Here is a 20,836-nt window from a genome sequence, read left to right as displayed (position 1 = left end):
GTTTGTAGTGTTGAGTCCCACCTGCAGCTGCAGCAGCGTCCGCTGTGTGTCTCCTTCTTCTTCATGTGTCGTCCCACCAGGCGAGTGCAGCAGGTGGTTGATGGAGGACAGGGACAGGGACGCTCCACGCAACACATGAAACAAACCCTCGTCCAGCGTCTGACGGGAGCCGTCCACAGGGGAGGAGGCCTGGGGGGGGGGCAGGGGGACAGGTGAGTCAAACTATTAACACAAACTGATGAAAGTATTTAGTCCTTCAGATGGGAATGTTCTTTTTCTGACTGTCGTCATGATGCATTTAGTGTCAGATCTTGTTATGAATCAGGAAGAAGAGGATGAAGAGGAGGAGGCTTCATCACTCAGTGTGATGTCAGAATGTGTTTCCTGCGGTGAGCGATGAAGAAAACAACAACAACAAACCGGGGGGATTCCATCCTTCATTTCCAGCTCACTTTAATTCTAATCAGATTTCAAACACAGGTTTGAAATCTGATCTACAAAGACGAGAATTAGTTGCGTTTGTTTGTTGTTCTTTACACGTTAATACAAGCGGCACAACTCTTCTCCATCCGGTTGATTCTACTTTCCTTTTTCATTTTTACTATCCATCACTTAAAGTGTTCGACTTTACAAGAGAAATATAAATTACACAAAAGTTTAGGCCGTAGAATATTATCATATTCATATTCAACCATAATATCAGATACATTGAGTTGAGGTTCAATTCCTCATGTTCCCAAGTTTCTCACACGGCCGTAGACCTCGGTGGTCCCAACTATTTAGTAATGTAAAACACTAAAATACTGAATGGGCCTACCAGCTCCCACCTGGCCTTCACCTACAAAGAAACACGTACCGACCAGGAAGAGATGCGTAATGACAACAAAGAGACACAGAACAACCACAAAGACACACAACCACAGGGAGATGCGTAATGACTACAGAGAGGCACAAAACAACTACAAAAAGATGCAAATTAGCTGCAAAGAGACACAAAGAGACTACAAAGAACACAAAGAGGCCAAGAGGAAGAAACATTAAACCACAGAGATATTGTGTTTAGACTATAAAGAGACCAAAACAACCACAAAGAGACACACAACCACAGGGAGATGCGTAATGACAACAAAGAGACAAAGAACAACCACAAAGAGACACAGAACAACCATAAAGAGACGAACTCAGAGCAGCAGTTGTTAAAACTAGAAGAGTGGTAACCACATTTAAATCCATAATTAGCACCATAAATAAGGTTTGATATGATGAAAATCTTGGGGATTATAAATTTAAGGGGCTAATCATCTAGAGGCCCCTTGAGGGCTCCTGTCCATCACTGTCCAGGGGTCACATGTCCCCACATAGCCGACCCCGGTACCTGATTCGTGGGCTCCGTCTCTGTGAGTCCCAGCTCCCTCAGATGGCTGATGTGGGTTTGCAGCTCTTTCAGGGTTTGTGTGCCAATCACGCGTCCTGCTGTTCCATCACGACGCCTCGTAGATGAGTCTGTCACCTTCAGAGAGAGAGAGAGAGAGAGAGAGAGAAGACAGACACGACTCTCATCAGGCCCGGCAGGAGTCCCCATAACACCGACGAGACAACAAAGTGCCTTCTGCTCAAAGAAGGTGATAATCAGGCGCGGCGAGAACACCGATTTTTCCTTTCCTCTTTTGTATTTGAAAAGTGATAATCAAGCACTTCAGCTGTCAGGAAGAAGGCCTCACCTCGGAGGGAGGAAGCAACCAGCTCTGCTCCACAGCCAGCAGCCGACTGTGAAGGCCATCCCACTTCTTCTGAGCAGAGTCCTCCTCCACATCAGCCTCAGCAGGAGGCCACCTGCAGCCAGAGAAAAGGACGGAAATTAACACTTCATCTCACTTCATCTCGCTTCTTTCAGCGTCCTTTTTTTGGTCGAGATATCTCTTTGAATTTTATGTCTATTTCTCCCTCCAAATTGGCAAATTAATCTAAAATCTAGTTGCATTGATATGAAAATCCAAGAAGTTCGAAGATAAATAATCAAATTTGACTTCCGATACAAAATTTGTGTTGTATTTTGTATTATTTTCTTAATTCTACTGCAGCCTTTTTCATATTTTTGGGGCATTTTCACCTTTATTTGATAGAGGACAGTGTAGAAATGGGGGAGAGAAAGGAGTATGTTGCAGTTATGTGGTAACCACTAAGCTACAAAGGCGCTAAGGTGGAGCTAAGTACAACCGAACAACATTTTTAGGCGACCAAAAAGGTTATTATTAACTTTGATGAAGTGAAAACAGACTGTGAAAGGGTTAAAGTCATAAGACAAAAACACGGACAACTCCCAGACCGGACAACGCCGTGGTAGCGACCTGTCAATCACCAGGTAGCCCCGCCCTAAAGCATCCCCTGCTTTATGGTCTATCTGACTCTAAATGGAACCATAATTTACTAAATGAACATCATGCTGTATTGAAGAAGACTTGAAACTAGCGATTGAGACCATAAACTCATGTTTACAATGTTTACTGAGGTAATAAATCAAGAGAGAAGTAGGCTCATTTTCTCATAGACTTCAAAACAATCAGACTTCTTTTAGCAACCAGAGGAGTCGCCCCCTGCTGGCTGTTAGAGAGAATGCAGGTTTAAGACACTTCAGCATTGGCTTCACTTTTCAGACCCGGAGGTTGACCACTGGTCTAAAAAAAAAAGCACAAAACGACTTGTGTGTAGCGAAAATATTCAAATTGGAAAGAAGAGACAAATAAACAAAAATAAAAAATCAACTAGAGACCATCTTGTGATGGGATCACACCAGCCGTGACGCCAATGGCCCCTCTCCCACTTCCTACCCCCCCCTTGCTCGGACCACACCCATCTTCAAACTTGACCTTCATTTCGATCTCAACTACACACCTGTAAAGTTTTGTGACTGCATGACCACATTTTAACATGATGACACCACATACAGACTCACAAGGTTGTGGCTGATAAATATATCCCATACACGCTGTAATATATACACAGCATAATGATATAAGAGTGTGTTACCATGGTGACGGCTGGTCGTGGTCCTCCGTGGACTCCTGGCTGTGGAGTCGAGCTCTGCTGCCCTGCCTGGCGATGGCCTGAGTCAGTCCTCTCTGCTCAGTCAGCTCCTGCTCCAACTCCTGCACCACAAAACAACAACAGTCAGTAGAGTCCAGTCAGTAGAGTCCAGTCAGTAGAGTCAGTAGAGACCAGTCAGTAGACACCAGTCAGTAGAGTCCAGTCAGTAGAGTCCAGTCAGTAGAGTCCAGTCAGTAGAGACCAGTATACCTTCTGCTGCTGCAGGCTGTTCTGTCTCAGCAGCTTGTTTCTCGGTGAGGAGAAGATCTCCTGAACGCTGGTGCTGCGCGTCAACTTAGGCGGCAGGTGGCGCTCTGGAGGAGGTACCGACTTCTGAGGAGGTAACGGGTAAAGAGACGAAACAAAAAAGATGTTTGACCTTATCATCAGTTTAAAAACACCTTTTTTCCCACCAGAGCTGAAGACTTGAGACTTGGACTTAAATTACTCTGATGGTCTCAGTTATGTAGAAAACACTCAGCACACGTGGACCTTTAAAGTTCAGCACTCAGACTTTGAAAGTATTTTGCTAACGAAGACTTGTGACTCAACTTTTCTCTGCTCAGCACCTGCAGGTGTGAAACTAAACAAACCTGCTTCCATGCAACAAGGTGCTCGTGTGTCTGTAATGGTTCATTTACAAAACCTGTTAATAATTATAACAGGGAGTGACTCAGCAGAAACATCTTTTTAAACTTGTAAACTAAATAAAATAAACTCTTTACTGTTAAAGGCCCACAGATTATGAAAACCAGGTCATTAGAAATAAAAACATATAGTACATGTGTATATAGTATTCATATTTTCATTTCTTTTTGCTGTTTTTAATCATCGTTTTCAGTCATTGTTCTTAATTATATTGTTAGTTCCTATGCCTGCATTAGACTGTTGTATTATGTGTTTTTATTTCTTAAAAGACAAACTAGAGACAAGGTCTGCAAATTAGCTACAGCTTCGGTTGCATTTTATTTAAATATAACAATGCCTATATGTATTGTCCCCGTCAAATAAATTAATACAATTAAAAAAATTATAAAATAAAATACAAAATTAAAATGAGTAAAATGAAAGAGAAAAGGGAATGACGTGGATCTTATCAATTTGACCTTTGGTTACCTTTGGTGGAATTTCTGATGCAAGTTTATCCAAATGAAAATAAAAAATAATTTATTTTGTACTATAAAATTTGCTGACTTAACATTTATGAGTATTTGTATTTTTACCATGTTCTTTCAGACTTTGTTCAAACCACATGTGCACTTCTCTTCACGGTTTTAGTCTGACACAAAGAGTTACATCCAAACGTCACATATCCACATCAAAACAAAAGATATGAGACACCTTTTCATTTACCAAAATGTAACTGAGAAACAGAGGCAAAAAACAAACATGAATCAAAGTACGAACTTTAAATATTTTGTAGGACAGTCAGCTGATTCAGACTAGTCCAAAAGTCCAAAAGTGTTCTTGAGACAAGACATTTCTTAACGTTTAGCTGCATATTGTGTTTTAATCTGTAACTACAACTTGTTATTCACTTTCTGTTTATGTGCTGTTTCACTAATATCTAGTCACACAGATTGTTTGTACCTGTTCCTGTGGCTGTTTGTGGGCAGTGCTGACTCTCTCCTCTTCCTGTCTGTCCTGCAGCAGCTGTTGGAAGGACACCAGGTTGGACTTCAGGAGCTCCAGTTTGGAGGAGAGCAGCTCAGCCGCCTCATCCTGCTGATCCTGCTGCTGCTGCTGGTCACCGAGCGGCGAGAGGCTGGTAACCCTCTGCTCAATCTCCAGGAACATCTCCTGTACATTAACACACACACACACACACACACACACACACACACACACACACACACACACACACACACACACACACACACACACACACACGTATATATCAAATCATTTAGTCTTTTAACAACAACTTTCACATTTCCACAGTGTTCAACTCAGTGGGTTTGTTGCCTGAGGAGATAACTTCTCCCATGTGCCCTGCCTGTCACTCTCCTTCCTACAGCCACCTCCTACCTGCTCTACTCTTTCTGGGTTTGATTGCTGAAGACTGAATCATGACACAACATGAAAGCAACGCCCCCTCTCATTTGCATAATAAAGCAGAAATACATGAATAAATGTAAAAACAAATTTATGAATAAATGTATAAAGAAAAGAATACAGAGATAAATAAGTTTGGGGAAATAAATAAGGGGTGATACGCTAAGGGAAAAATATACAGAAATAAATAAATGCTTAAACATGAATAAATGAATACATTTACAAATAAATATAAAATAAATGCAAAAATAAATAAATAAAAATGATGCAAAAATAAATATATAGTAAAAAATAAATGCAAAAATAAATACATAATAAAAAATAAATGCGAAAATAAATAAATTCAAAAATAACACATAAAAACATAAAAGTGGAAATTAAACAGAATTGTAAATACATAAGGGAATAAATGCAAAAGTAAATAAAAAAATCAAATTAAAACAGATATATCAATTCATGTCACATTTTATCAATTAATTAAGGACTACATTTATTTTTTGTATTATTTCTGCTCATTTTATTGGCATATTTATTTATTTAGTGAGTAATTTATTTATTTATTAATTAATTTTTTTATTTTGGCAGGTTCCGTCCTCCATACACCACTACTTCTTATTCTAAATAGGAACTAAAAGCATTCACGTTTTCTTTCAGGTGAGTTTTAATTTCTCCATGCACTCTCAACACAAGGTGCATTGATTGTGTATAAGCAAGTTATATAACTTTACTGTCATGTCTTTCTTTTGGCTAGAAATGTATTTTAATCTGCCGTTAGGGAAAACATGAATGCTTTTAGTCCTGTAGAGAACATGAAGTAGTGGTGCACTTCAGCCTCTTGTGGCTAAAATGAGTATTACAACAACAAACAGAAAAAATATCCTGACAAGAAAAACTGTTTTTTTGTGTGTCTGTTTCCACAGATGAAAAAAAAAGTAACGTAGAAAAATTATCCTGGCTAAAAAAAATAAATAAATCCTGCAGCAGAGAGGTTCATATATAATGTTTAAGTCAGATCTGGGTCATGAATGAGGCGTCTTTGTGAACTTCAGGATGAATTTGAATGGGAGACGAGAGCTCATCAGTTGCTGTTTGTTTTCCCACAAAGCGTCATTCAAGTGTGACTGTTGGGACGTGTTTAACCTCTGAAACATTAATGGAGGCTCGAGTTTCACTCTCTGTGTCAGCGGGGAGGAAAACACTGAATGAAGACACAATAATGAAGCTTGTGAGGGCGAAGACTCTGTTGACTGAAAACTATAAAACAACAGACTGAATCCAACCGTCAGATATTCAGAACTCTATCACCAAGAGAGTTTGAGCACAGATGGAAAATAACATGGTATATCTACTTGTGTGCAGAACTTTTGAGTACTGGTTTGGTGCGATAAATTGCATGATTGTCCAAAGTTAATCTGTTCAAAATGTACCTTGAAGGGAGATTTGTCAAGTATTTAATACTCTTATCAACATGGGAGTGGACAAATATGCTGCTTTAATGCAAACGTATGTATATATTTTATTATTTCCATTTTGTGAGAATTTTACTTTTCCTCAACTACATGTCACAGGCAAACATCAGGAAAGAAACAATATGTTAACTGACTAATACATTGTGTCAAATATATCCAATATAAATGAATGATAAAAGCCGTTGATGAGATTAATAGTATGGTTGGTAGCAGTGCCTCTGTTTTCATGTGTTTGTTTGGTAGTCAGGGAGCGCTCGGCAGAGTTTAAAACTACAACACTTGATCAGTTGATTTCTGACGTGTTGATCTTTGCCAGTTTGCGCGCCACCTCTGCAGCCTCACCGCGCCCTCAATGCAAATACCAGCAGCTGACCTTAATGTTTATCTGTGAGCTCAACAAGTCATTTGTTTTCTGGGCTGATTGTTGCAGCGTCCTGACAGTAAACACAGAGACAACTGGTGATATTTAACTAACTCATTACTGTACAATACATCACAAAGTTCACAAAGAGTGAGACAGTCACAGCGGATTCTGAAACACAGTAAATGTTTGATTAATGAGGACACTTTGGGTTAATGTTTAGTGAGATGGTCGTTCTTTCACTTTCTCCAGCAGCTCGGGTTTTAATGGACTCTTCCATTTACAAGCAGACTTAAAGCAAACCTTAAGAGGTAATAAAGTCAGAGGAGGTGGCAAAGTTCTGACAGAAACCTACATCTAGATGTCATTTATCATATCACAGATAGCGTCTGTCAGTCTAGTTTTTTCGCCGATTCAGCATGTTGAATCGGCGGCAGAGCTCGTCGGTGAGAGAAAGAAGACTCTTCTAATTTTTCATCTTCACCTCATCTGATCGTTCCAACACACGGATATTTTCACAGCGACATGAACATCTGCAAAGAAGCTAAGTGGTGAGTGAGAGTGGTGTGAAAATGGTAGGCAGACTCCGCTTCGTTTCCTGTACGTATCATAACAACCGCTTGTATATCCGCCGTCCTCGGTCTTCCTGTTTCCCCTTTTTGAATGATGACTACAGACTACCACCGCCTGCTGGCGTGGAGAGTTATTTCATCTCATGCAGGCGCAGAACGTACGTGCTAACTGGCCGTCGGCTGTCGTCTTTGCGGTGTGTTCAAATGCAACTTTTTGGCCAAAACAAAGGTAACGTGAGGCGACGTAAGTAGTGGCCTTCGTCGCCGCTAGTTCTCTGATGTCGGGTTGGTGTGTCTGGGCTTTAAAGGGACAGTGTGTAGGATTTGGTGACATCTAGTGGTGAAGTTGCAGATTGCAAACCAACTGAGTACCCCTCCGCTCACTCCTCCCTTTCCAAGACTGTGGTAACGGGAGCCGCCGAGTGCAAAACGCCAACGTGCCTCGCTCAGAGGCCATCCTTATTATAGTAACACTACTTTAACATTTACTTTATTTTACATGGCTATATATTTATATGTAGTTCTAATTGCCGTTTTTTTGGTTCAATGTTGCTGTAATTTTTTTCTGAAAACTCAAATAAAATATAAATAGTAAAAAAACAATGTGAGTGTAATGTTGAAATATGTTTCGTTCGAGAGTCTTTGTGTGAATGGATCTTCCAGTCAGGCAGTGTTCACCCTACTGAGCAATAAGCAAGAACACACGGAAAATCTATTAATATGACACTTGAGTTTACAGCCGTTAAGTGGCGACACTGTCGGCTTTATTGAGCTATCAGCACTGAGATAGTAAAACTAAACAGATCGCTGACCTGAGAGTCAAATCTATAACATCCAGCTGCTGGAAGAGGCTGACAGACAGACAGACAGACAGACAGACAGACAGACAGACAGACAGACATGAATAATGTGTTCAACTCTGACTGAGTTAACTTTGACTCCTCCACGTTCTGAGCCAGATGTGTCTTCAGATCTTACATCATACGTGAGACGGCAACAAACCAACGTGGGAGTGAAATTTTAACCTCTGAGCTGCCGAGGACATCCCCAGCGTGCAGTTTCTAAACATTTCGCATGATTTAAAATAGTCAGCAATAATTTGGAAATTATTAACGAGTCCTATTTTTGCTTTTGAAACGACATTGTGCAACTTGAACTGTTTGTAGAGTCACATGACTCGACCCAGTGACCTACAGTATGACTGCAACTATTCTTAGCTGCTTGGTGAACACAGGCCCGACAGAGGCTGGACTCTGATCTCAGACTGCGAGTTGCTGATTTGAAAAACTAGTTTAACTTCTTAGTTTGTAAGTTGATTCTGAATCAGTGTTTGTGTAATTTAAGTCTACCTTTAAAGTTGACTCTTTTCCTGGGGGAAGGGAATTAGCAAAAGAATCCATGCTGACGTTTCGAGTTTCAAGACTTTTCAAAATAAAAGTGATTTGGTATTTTGTAGTGAGCAGAACGTCTGATTCTATGTGCATGTTTTTCATTGTATTACAGTCAAACTTACAGAAGCCCTGAGTTCAAACATGCACTTAAAGAAAAGTTAATTTATTAAGACTTCACTTTTTCTGTCTGTATTTGAATGTGTAGTTAGAACCTGCTTCACATTGAAACACTTTCATTTAAATGGTTTTAAAACCACCTATGTGACCTAGATATCTAAAAACATCCAGCCTCATTTAACCCAGTCTGAACTCACTGTCCTGGGAGGGACCTGGTTTCCTGGTGCGGGGCTTACCTGGCAGGTGAGGAGTTGCTGCTCCACGCCGTCCTGCATGGTGGATGAGCCGGCAGCTCCGCCGGCTACCAGGCTCCTCTGGGCTTCCTGCAGCCACAGCTCCAGCTGGCCGGCCCTCTCCAGGCACACATTGAGGACACCTTCACGGGGACGCCGGGGCTCCTGGGACACAAACACAACACACCCGGCTGAACCTCTCTGCTCCAGGGTGGCAGGTAGAGAGGACACTGTAGCTTTAAGTTGAGTCTATACCTGAACAGGTTGTAGCTCTGCTAATACTGCTCTAATACACTTCCAGTCTCTCTCTCTCTTTAGTTTCTCTTCTCTTTCTTCCCCTCTCTCTGCTCCACCCACATGTGGTAGAAACCACTTCCTGCTCCAGTGACAGCGACTCTTTTATTATGAGAGAAAGAAGAGAGGTCTCAGACTACAGGGGTGGAGCTGAGAGAGAGGGCCGGGCGAGCTGAGTAAGCAGTAAAACACAGAATACAAACACTTCCCTACTTCCCCCTCAAACTCTTAACGCACTGCCAATCACTCTTTTCTTTTATCCTCCTCTTCTTTAAACTCTTTTTGGAGTGAATTATGAGCAGTCTGCACGGTGCAAGTTCAAACAATGCATCAAATGACTGACTTCATTTTCACTGTACACACAGTTGCCAGGAAACTACCGAGGAGGTGAACACCAAGAGTCAACAAACCTGCTGTGAATGTCTGTCAGGATTAATCACTCGACTCAAACATCCACCAGGCTTTTTATGTCTCCGAAGTCTGATAATAATAAATATATAAATAAATATACAAAGCACCTCTATTTGTTACAGGAGAATCTCAAATGAGACAACCTTTCTAAGTCTTTACATTCAGAGGAAATAGTTTTAGTTACGTGATCGTTCCTTCGGATGAATCATTCGAAAGAATAATTAAACAGGAATAACAGGAAAGTGAGGATAATAAAGTCCATTTCCTGAGTCGGATCTAAATTGTTTTGTTTCCTGTGTTTGTTTTTTAAAACAGGTGAGCATACAAATTTTGCCAGGATAATCTTTCTAAGTTACTTTTTATTAATCTGTGAAAACATGAGTGCTTCTAGTCCTATAGAGAACATGAGGTAGTGGTGCACTTCAGCCTCTTGTGGCCAAAATGAGTATTACAACTACAAACACTAATAGAGTAACTAAACCCCAGAGTTTTGGCTGAAGTGCTTCTACCCGTGGAATGCCTGGTTTTATAGGAAGGGGATTATATGAAACTAGAAAACCTGATGAATCCATCGGTACCAACCATGTCATACTAGCTTTTCATGAAGGAGGTTAAATAACGCTCCAAACTTACAATAAATTTTGGCGAGGAAAAACTGTCACGTCCATTTTCAAAGGGGTTCCTTGACCTCTGACCTCCAGATCAGTGAATGTAAATGGGTTCTATGGGTACCCACGAGTCTCCCCTTTACAGACATGCCCACTTTATGATAATCACATGCAGTTTGGGGGCAAGTCATAGTCAAGTCAGCACACTGACACACTGACAGCTGTTGTTGCCTGTTGGGCTGCAGTTTGCCATGTTATGATGTGAGCATATTGTTTTATGCTAAATGCAGTACCTGTGAGGGTTTCTGGACAATATCTGTTATTGTTTTGTGTTGTTCATTGATTTACAATAATAAATATATACATACATTTGCACAAAGCAGCATATTTGTCCACTCCCATGTTGATAAGAGTATTAAATACTTGACAAATCTCCCTTTAAGGTACATTTTGAACAAATAAAAAATGTGATTAATTTGTTATTATTATTGTTATTATTATTATTATTATTATTATTATTGTTATTATTATTATTATTATTATTATTATTATTATTATTATTACTGTTTCTGGAGGACTTCTGGATTTCACCAGAACTTCTCCAGATGTTGGCAGAACCGCCACAGACCACATACCGCCGTCCACCTCGCTGCTCTCTGATCTTACAGCTGTGATTTCCTCACTAGGTGGGTCCTTTAGTGTGTTTTGTGAAGGTGTGTGTGTTGTGCTCTGTGTATATATCTGTGTGTCTGTCTTCAGCCCCTCTGGGTCATCCCCCCTCCATGCAAGCCCCCTCTGTCCCTTCATGAGCTCCTGACACAGAGAAAGAGAGACGGAGGAGTCCATCATCACTGGTGTGGGTTTATTTGAATCTGTGCTCTTTGGATTTTGGATATGTAGACAGAATGGAAAGACAAAAGTGGAACAATGTACAACAAAGTACAGCAACATGCCATGTAACGTAAGACATCTCAGTACCGCTGATCCCAGGTGAGAACCTCTTACCTCCAAAAAAATGTCAGCTTAGATTGATATTGATGGAATTATAATTATCATTTTACAGGTTCACAAATTTCATAGTAATTAGGTGATAATAAGCAAGTAACCTATTTGAAATTTCTTTGGAATTACTGCCAATTAGCTCAATATTTAACTCAAAAATTACTTTAATATAAACATTATTTAATATTTCATTATTCTAGCATATAACTATTAAATCATGTTTATAATAAAGTAATTTTAAATACATTTTGAGGTAAATATTAGAGTAATTTGGCAGTAATTATCCCCTAATTACCATGAAATTTGCGAACCTGTAAAATGAGGTGTGTTACCTTAAAATTTCTTGCACAAGAGCAAGTAACATTTTTATTATTTGAGTATAATCCCTCCAATTAATAAAACTAAATTTGGAGTTGTATGGTTTTCACCTGCCAACAGCAGCGTGTTAATCAGTAATCATGTCAAACCAGTGCATTTTCATGGCCAACAGTCATCTTGGAAAACTTTCTTTAAGTATAAAATCTGCATCGTAGAGAGTAAAATTTGCTGATTCACAACAAAAGCGGGAATCTTGTTTTCTCCACACTCTCCCTGCTGCCAGGCAGTGACTGAGCACTAATAATTACTCAAGTTTATTAACTGTAAACAACAATTTATTATCATGTTATGGAAATTCAAATGGCAAGTAAAGCAAGCGAGTTTATTTTAACAACTGCATTTGCTGGTAAAAGAGCTCAGATAGTAAAACAATCAAATCATTTTCCTATATTATACATTATAAAATATAGTTCACAAAATAGGTCTATTAGTACACTTTGTTTCTGCCTTTTTATAAAAACATAATCAGAATTAAGGTCCATGCACAAGCTTATTACAGACTGAAAACCACCGACCCCCACATGCTTAATACCATCAGTCTGCTTTCTGTTTTTACTAAAATAGTAACCGTCACCCTTTAAACCGCTTCTCACGTAGTTCCAAAATAATGTGCTGTGTCATCTAGAACCACGTGGAGGACGGACGACCTCAGTAGTCCTTCTTTTGAACACACAAGTAAGTTTGGAAAACGTATATCTGACTTAGTCCTGTCCTCTGTTTTTATTGTTCATAATGCAGTAACTGTAGTAACTGTTGGAAGCCAAATATGTGGAATTCTCTGCCATGTAAATGCACTGAGGGTTGAGACATTTCAAGAAGAACCCGAAGGTCTAGAATAGTTCAGGCGCTCTAGACTTGGTTCTAGGAAAATGAGTGTTCTAGTTTTAGTTCTAGAAGAAAGATAAAAGAGTTTGGTTGTAGAGAAAACGGTTCTAGAAAAAAAAGTCAAAAGCAAGTTCCAGGTCTTGTTCTACAAGGATTCTAGAAGAGATTGCTAGGTTTGGTTCTAGAAGAGGTGAGGAGTTCGGAGGTTTGGTTGTGGGAAACAAAACATTGGTTCTACAAAGAAATCTAGAGCTCTACAGCTGGCTCTACAATACATGTTGAGCTCTAGATCTGAGTGAAGGGGTTATAGACGTTGGTCTAGAAGAATTAGGGAGTCCCATTGTTCTACAAAAAGTACTGTAGGAGGCCCAGGGCTTGTTCTAGAAGATTCTAGATGAAGCCTTGAAATCTAGACTTGATTCAAGAAGATATTGGGAGTTTTATGGTTGGATCTAGAAGACCTTGGGAGATCTACAATGGGTTGTGTCTCTAGATTACTGAGCTCTAGACTTGTGTCTCGGAGGAGTGGGAATTATAGACTTAGATCTCTAGAAAAAACTAGATTCTAGAGGACGTATCGAAATTTAGGCCTTATTCTAGATGAGTTTTGAGGTTGGATCTAGAAGATTTTAGGAGATCTACGATAGGTTGTAAACATTGGTGTTCTAGGCTTGGTTCTCAAAGGAATGGCAGGTCTGAACACAATGGGGATTCTAGGGTATGCTCTAGAAGAGGTTTGGGGAATCTCGGATTGGTTTCAGAATGAATGGGAGTTCTTGGATTGGCTCTAGAGCTCTAGAGAAGATGTAAGTGTCTGAGGTTGATACTCTTCTAGAGGGAGGGCTTTCTGCACATGGCTCTAGAAGAAGCTGGAAGTTAAACGCTTAGACCAAGAAGAAGTGAGAGAAGTTCTAGCGATACAAGCTCTAGATCTAGGAGACTACACATTTCTGCTGAGGATCGGCTTTGGAGACTTTAACGGTGGAGGCTGTGTTTACCATGCTCTCAGGCAGGGACTGAGTTCTGACTGTGCCCGGGGGGTTTGATAAAGCTTCGGATGAACTTGCTTCTGGGGTGTCAGTGGGGCCCACAACATCCTGAAGAAACACGAACAGGGTTAGAAGATCAGTCAGTTAAAGACAAGGATCATTTAGTAGCACAGGGTTACCACGAAGATAGGGATTCACACAGTTAAACTCTGTTACGGAATTATATTACATAATGTTATTGACATCTTCGTGTTATCTTGTATAACCTGCTGTAACGTAAAACAAGTTCAATGGCTCTTATTGGTGGTTTTCAATACTTTATACTAGAATTTGAATACTAGAATTTGCCAACAATATGGAGTTTGACATCAGTTCATCAGGAGTACAACACAGGCATGCAGCTCAAATGTTTAAATCACAATACTATAAGCAAATGATAAGAATAAAATGTCCACTAAAACCTATAATTGAGATTAATTAAAAGATGAGGCTGGTAATATTCCATATTTTTGTTATTGCAAACAAATCCCTGGTTTGATTAGATTTGTCACCAATATGAAAATAGAGAATATTACCATGCCTTATCCTATTAAAAAAAATAATATTTCTAATAGGAGCCAATGAGGATGTTCGACAGCAATGAGAGTTACCTGTTTTTCTTCTCCCGTCTGTTCAGTGCTTTGTCCAGTGGCATCTTCAGTCTCCTCTGGGACAACAACCATAGGTTCCTAACACCCAACAATTACACATATTACAACAGTCTATACAAACAACCAAACCATAATATTAAATGGCTGAAAGAGAGAACAACGCTGGTAAACAGAACTCATTCATCTTCAGTGTTGTCACACAAATTACAAACACTGTTCAATACTGCTCTCTAGAGGCAGAACAACATCCAGAAACAGATGTGCAGAGAGGTTGAAGTAGAAAAAGAAGGGACTGGAAACTGCAGTGATTGAAGAGATGTATTAAGGATCGGGGGAGGGGTTGTGGAAGCAGCTGATGTGATGAGTAGGGAGATGGTAGTAGAGGTGAGGAAGGTGAGGGAATGCCAGCAGTGATGAGGAGAACAGAGTGACCCAGGTCATGTAGCTGTTAGAGATGATTTAATTGGAACTAGATTGTTGGGCCATCATATGGTCTCAGGTGTATTCTCAATCTAAAAGAATTAGTTTAAGATATAATTTGTTCTAATACCTGGTTAATACCTGACCATGGGTCACGAGGAACTCCGAAAGGGGGAGGGGGGGAAGAGGTAGGACAGAGAAAAGAGACATGGATGAAAGAGTTTTTTTCTCCACAGCAGCTCTACATCTTCTTTACCTCTGGCGAAGCGGCCAGGAAAGCATCCCAGAGCCACCACAAAACACCTCCTCCACCTTCTTCCACTCTCTGCTCCTGACTCCCTGTTTTCTCTCCGGCTTCTTCAGCCCGGAGCACGCCTTGACGCTCCCTCTGCTGACTCTGCGGAAACACGCTCATGTGCAGAGTCACACGGGGAGGTGGTCAAAAGTGCATTCTTGGGGACACGGAGCTGCAGGCCGGACGCTGTTTTGCTGCTAATGACGGTCAGCGACTACGTTTACATGCACACTAATATTCCACTAGTATTCAGAATATGATAATATAGTGAATTTGATACGGGTCATGTAAACAGCATATTCTGAATGGAGCTTTTTCAGATGTGTGATATGCTGATATTATTCAGGTTTTAGGAGCATTCTTTGGACATGCATACAGCTCATATATATCAGAATATAAGTCCCAATCACGTTTTTTACGTCAGTTTGTGACACACGGACTCTTGCCGGTTTACAGCCAGCTCTGTGCGAGGAAGTCGAGAATCACTCCGACCGTTAAACTTTATGAAAGACGTGGATATCAACAGATTTTTTGGATATGAGCAAATATCACAACGTCGACCTTTTCAAGAAGGTGGTTGAAGGAATGAAAGAGGGAGGCTGTGTTCACCACCGGTTAATCAGAGTCTGCACGGCTGCATGTAAACAGCTTTGTAAGAATATTGTCTTGTGTCGGAATAAGGGCAAAAAAATGAATATTTTGTTCATGTAAACATCGTCATTGTTGCACTAAAACCAGCTATAATGTACGTTCCTTTTAAGCTTCATTACATCTGAAAAGAGATGGTATGCTTGTTTGTTTGTTAATAACCAGGATATTTCAAAAACGTGTCCACTGATTTCAATGAGATTTGGTGAAAATTTAGGCTATGGATCAGGGGAAAAGTAAATAATATGATTTTTAAAATGCAGATTTCTTAACACTGCAAAATAAATAAATAATATTGAACGTTTTCACCGTTTTTTCATGAAGTGTTAAAATTTATTATACAACATTATATCAAATTCAAATATTCTAAAATATCTTGCATATCGTTTTGGAATAATTTCCCTCTAAATTCAGCCTGACATATTTGGTATTTAAAAAAAAAAACTTCAGTAAACTTCAGCTCGATGTCCCGCTATCTGCACTTTTAACAGCATGTACTCATCATAAATTCTAAGGGTGCTCCGATCAGGGTTTTTGGATCGATGGAAGCAGCTATCAGCCGATACCGACCATGGGGTCGATTTGAAGCCTTCTATTTATCGCCTAGCATTATTTATTTAACTATTTTTAACAGCATTGTAAATTAAGTATTAAAATTAAGACATGAGAAAGTATTATGAAATGACAACTGGTTATTTATTGGCATTGACATGTGCAACATATTCCACTCTCTCTCTTAGAGACACAACGCCAGAGAAGCCATTTTATCGGCGCATAGAGAAATTGTCTCGTGCATTTTGCGTCATCTGATCGGCCTTTATAGAGACCACCGATCAAACTATTGAGTATGAATAACGGCTGATAACGTAGCAGGGAAGAGTATAAAAACACGTCCTGTTACTGAACACTGCTAATTCATTGGTTGATGTCATTTGCGGTTAGTTTTAAATCTGTTGTTTGATCTTTTATGTGAAACTTTTTATGCTGCCGTCTCGGCCAGGACTCCCTTGAAAAAGAGATTTTAAATCTCAATGAGAAATATCCTGGTAAAATAAAGGTAAAATAAAATAAAAATCGTCCAATAACAATCGAGGACTGACTGATCAGAGCACCCTTAATAATTGCCAACAGAAAAAAAAATAGTAGTATTAAGCATGCTTGGAAAAAACACAACACATGTTAAATAACTTTGTTAAAAACACATGGAGGAATGGGTAAGCGGGCCTGTTAGTACCAATCACTCTACACTTTGTTCTACCAGAAAAGAGATAGTGAGTATTTAATCAAAGCCCCAGATGTTATTATTATTATTATTATTATTATCCAGTGATGTTAATTTCATGTAAATGAGAAAACAGTGAGAACAAACACGCTTTGGTGTCACACCACTGAAGATCGCACGCGTGTAACAATACAGTGTTCATCAGTTTGGTTGTTTCTTTCAGTGTTCAAAAGTAAGTAAGAATATATTATTAAAAAAACAAACAAGGCAAATGACATCAAAGCAGAGGGATGACTCTCTGGCGTCCTTACCTGAGTGCTGCCAGATTTCCAGGACCGTCTCTGTTCAGGTGAGGACTGCTCCACCGTCTGCAGCGATGCTCCGGATCTCTTCAGCACGTCCTCTTCAACATGGACGATTGAGATTTGTCCCTGCTCCATGTATTCCCTCTGAGGGACAGAACAGAGTCGTTTTTATTAAACTGATTATCTCTTGTTTTCTACACATGTTGACTTTGGGGCTGCACATAATCTTGGAAATATATGATTTTAATTCACTTAACTAATGTATTTTAACTGCTGTAGGGTCAAAATTAACCAACATTTTTTTTTACCAAAAATGACGTTCAGAATATTCGTTCTAAAAAAGCACACATTCAAAAAATCCCAAAATGATATTTCTCCTCAAACACTGACAAAATGATAATCTTTCTAAACCACTTTTAATTTGGAAGGTGAACCAAACTGACCTCCGTCTCCTCTGAGGTGGATATCAGGAACTGAGGTTGAGAGGTCATCTGCTGAGCTGACGGAGCTTTGGCTTGGACCGGAGTTGGAGGCTGCTGGATGAACAGAGCCGGGACCTTCTACAGAGTAGGGTCAACAGAGTAAAGCAGCAGGTTCAGTGAAGGCCACTTCTAGTTTAAGTACCTGACTGATTGATTGACTGACCTTCTCCAGTTCCAGCAGCAGAGTCTGGAGGTGGTCCACTATAGTAAACACAGTGAGAGTCTCTTCAGCCTTCTCCGGAAGACAAAGGCCTGGTTTACACTTCTGGATCTCAGCTACGGTCCTCCTCATGGACTGGATCCTCTTCTCAACGGCCTGTACACATAAGAGGGGCGTTCAGACACTTGTCTTAAAGCACCTCCCAACATTTAGAGTTTGCAGTTTGAGCCATAAAAGCATGCACAGAATTATTCTTTTCTGATACAGACAATCACACCGTATTGATATCAAATGAAAACCTCTTATGAAAATGATGTTTCCCTCTCCACGTCTCACCTTGAAGCTTTCTTCTCTGGGGCTGGCGACAGTCTCTGGAGACAATAATAAGGCCTTGATGTCAGCCACGTCGTTCTCCATCCGCCGGACTTCAATCTCAATGGCTTCCACCTCCTAGACAGCAAGACATCAATCCATGTATTTGACCATTTACAAAACAGGTAAGTACATGAGCAGTGGGGCCCGGTAAAGAGAGATCATAAGACTCACGTCAGCAGCGTGATTCAGCTGAGACAGCGGAGCAGTGAAGCTCTCTTGAACGTCGGCCACTTGGTGGTCGGCTTCCACCAGCTGTTCCTGGAGAGTCGTGACGTCACAGACCTGTGACATTTCCTTCAGGACTGAACTGAATCCCTGCAGAGTGGTTCGGATCTGAGCCGAGTCGTCCAACACCATCTGCAACACAAGACAGGAATTTATGTTGACGAACGTGTTGATATTTAGTAGAGATCCATCAAGAACAAGCGGCAACCTCGGGGGCTGAGAAATTAAGCCAACGTGGAACTGCAGTTCCCCAAACGGCCACTTGAGGCTCCAAAAGCGAGTCAATCTCCACAGACCCCCATGTTAATATGCCCGAGCAGAAATAAACATGTTTACAGCCTGGTACAAAGGCTGGACTTTTTATATAACTCACCCGTAATAATATTAAGACTTAAAGGTGCTACGATATCCAGAACAGTAATATAGCAGCAAACAACTATTGTCTATGTAAAGATATGGAGGAGTAATGTCTACCTGAGCAGAGAATGAAGTCTCTCTCCCTGTGTGTTGTAATCTGAGTTTCTCCATGCTTTGTTGACGTAGCCGGGCCGGCCGTGCGTGCTTTTAGTGCCCTTTAGTGCATGTGAGCGTGCCCCACTGGCTAGCTCACACCCGCCGTTCTGCACTTCTCATAAGGCAGTTTACAGCTGATAACCGCCGTTCCGAACCGATGGCGCTTTTGTGGAAGTGTTGCACCCACCCTTTGGTTCCCCTCCAGGTAAATACTGTTAACTCTGTCAGCAGTATTGCCGTTGTTTCAACGTTTAGCGCTGTTAGCACTGTTGGTTGCGAGCCTCTGGCTCAGCTGTCAGCATGTTGGGAGCCAGGCAGAGGCAATAGAAATGCTCTCAATATCCCATTTAGCACCTTTTAAGTTATGCTTAATTAGGGACGTGACTACCTTGTGATTGACAAGTCTCTACCACGCTGTGGTTCAAAGCGTGAATCCGAAAAATCAATGGGTGACGTCACAGTGACTACGTCCACTTCTGATACAGTCTATGATCAAGATGTATTTGATTTGTTTCAACCAAATGCACATTTTTAAAAGATTAAAACAGATTTTCCTCATCTTACATTTAACAATTGAATAGCATATAATAGTAAAGAAAGAGTAGAGTAGTGTAGAAAGGTCAGACCACAGATCAGTGTACCAACCTGCAGAGTGTGAACATGGCTGCTGAGACATTTAGCCGTGGTGTAGGTGCAGGGGGAAGCGATCCATGACTTGGCCTCCACCATCCAGCTTTTAGAGCTGCTGATCATCTCCTGATGCTCCTGAAGCCACGTGTGCACCTGACCACAAACACAAACAATACTTAGTTCAACTGTGTGTGAACACTGTAGCATAGCTACCAACAACCACTTCCACTCAATAACTTGGGAGTTCAGTTCTCCTGATGATGCTGTTAAATGGTCTGAAAACAAGTGTTGATGGGCAAATATGATGAGACCTAACATCAGGTGTTTGCCAGTATAAACATGAATTAACAGTTCTTGTCATCACACACACATTTGTTGTTTGACACCAAACAAATCGGGAGACACGACAGCTTGTAATTATGACGATAACGTTAAACACGGAGAGTTCCGGATGTGAAAAAGAGGACTGAGGGGAAATATGAAGTCCTTCTGACCTTGCTGAGGAGGGTGGTCCTCTGCTCCGCCTGTTTGGCCAGGTGGGAGAGGAGCTGCTGGACCTCCACAAGTCTCTCGGTGAGGATCATCACCTCCTCCGGCTTGTCCAAGTCCAGCATGTCCCCCTCCAGCGACGCCACACACGAGTGCCACACGTCCAGCTCGTCCCACGCACGCTGAGCACAGACACACGAAGTAAAGAATTATGAGTGCCGTGTACTGTGTCCGTCTCAACAAATTCCCGTACAGGCTTGCAAGAGAACACCTCTCGCAAGCAACTTCGGACCTGTTGTTTTGGTCCTAGAGAGTACGATTACTGCCTTCACAACTGTCCAAATGAACCGCACCAGAGTTTGATTAAAACGGACTAAATGACGGCTTACAAAGGTGCCCTTAGACACAAGCAGTCTGCATTGGGAGAGGAGGATTACGGTATCCATGGCAGTATGAATGACTAACAGCCTAAGAATGTGAGGTGCACTCTGTGCTGAAAACAATGTTCCTTATTTGAAGTTCCTATTTGTTCTTGACAAAGCCCCAAAATACACTACAAAACACACTGAGATCTCTATTGGCTTCTTAAAAATATCAGGACGAAGTTAAACTCTTTTTATGGCCTTCCTGATG

The 20,836-nt window shown here is 40.8% G+C and overlaps 1 protein-coding gene across 1 annotated transcript in view; it reads right to left on the bottom strand.

The window, feature by feature from the left end:
- The window catches only part of syne2b (spectrin repeat containing, nuclear envelope 2b), a 151,644-nt gene that overhangs the window by 53,086 nt on the left and 77,722 nt on the right, over window positions 1-20,836 (bottom strand). Inside the window, exons 68-84 of the mRNA XM_074661006.1 lie at window positions 20,209-20,385; window positions 19,730-19,867; window positions 18,518-18,703; window positions 18,308-18,421; window positions 17,975-18,127; window positions 17,773-17,889; window positions 17,336-17,473; window positions 15,116-15,256; window positions 14,440-14,517; window positions 13,799-13,897; window positions 9,286-9,447; window positions 4,675-4,884; window positions 3,295-3,417; window positions 3,028-3,146; window positions 1,722-1,833; window positions 1,376-1,510; window positions 22-189 (exon numbers count right to left, since the gene is read on the bottom strand). Of these exons, the coding sequence (XP_074517107.1) occupies window positions 22-189; window positions 1,376-1,510; window positions 1,722-1,833; window positions 3,028-3,146; window positions 3,295-3,417; window positions 4,675-4,884; window positions 9,286-9,447; window positions 13,799-13,897; window positions 14,440-14,517; window positions 15,116-15,256; window positions 17,336-17,473; window positions 17,773-17,889; window positions 17,975-18,127; window positions 18,308-18,421; window positions 18,518-18,703; window positions 19,730-19,867; window positions 20,209-20,385 (2,370 nt within the window). The remainder of the gene's footprint in view (window positions 1-21; window positions 190-1,375; window positions 1,511-1,721; window positions 1,834-3,027; window positions 3,147-3,294; window positions 3,418-4,674; window positions 4,885-9,285; window positions 9,448-13,798; window positions 13,898-14,439; window positions 14,518-15,115; window positions 15,257-17,335; window positions 17,474-17,772; window positions 17,890-17,974; window positions 18,128-18,307; window positions 18,422-18,517; window positions 18,704-19,729; window positions 19,868-20,208; window positions 20,386-20,836) is intronic.

Source organism: Sebastes fasciatus, chromosome 15 (genome assembly GCF_043250625.1).
Source record: "Sebastes fasciatus isolate fSebFas1 chromosome 15, fSebFas1.pri, whole genome shotgun sequence".
Classification (NCBI taxonomy): domain Eukaryota; kingdom Metazoa; phylum Chordata; class Actinopteri; order Perciformes; family Sebastidae; genus Sebastes; species Sebastes fasciatus.
This window is presented reverse-complemented; position numbering and strand designations above follow the sequence as displayed.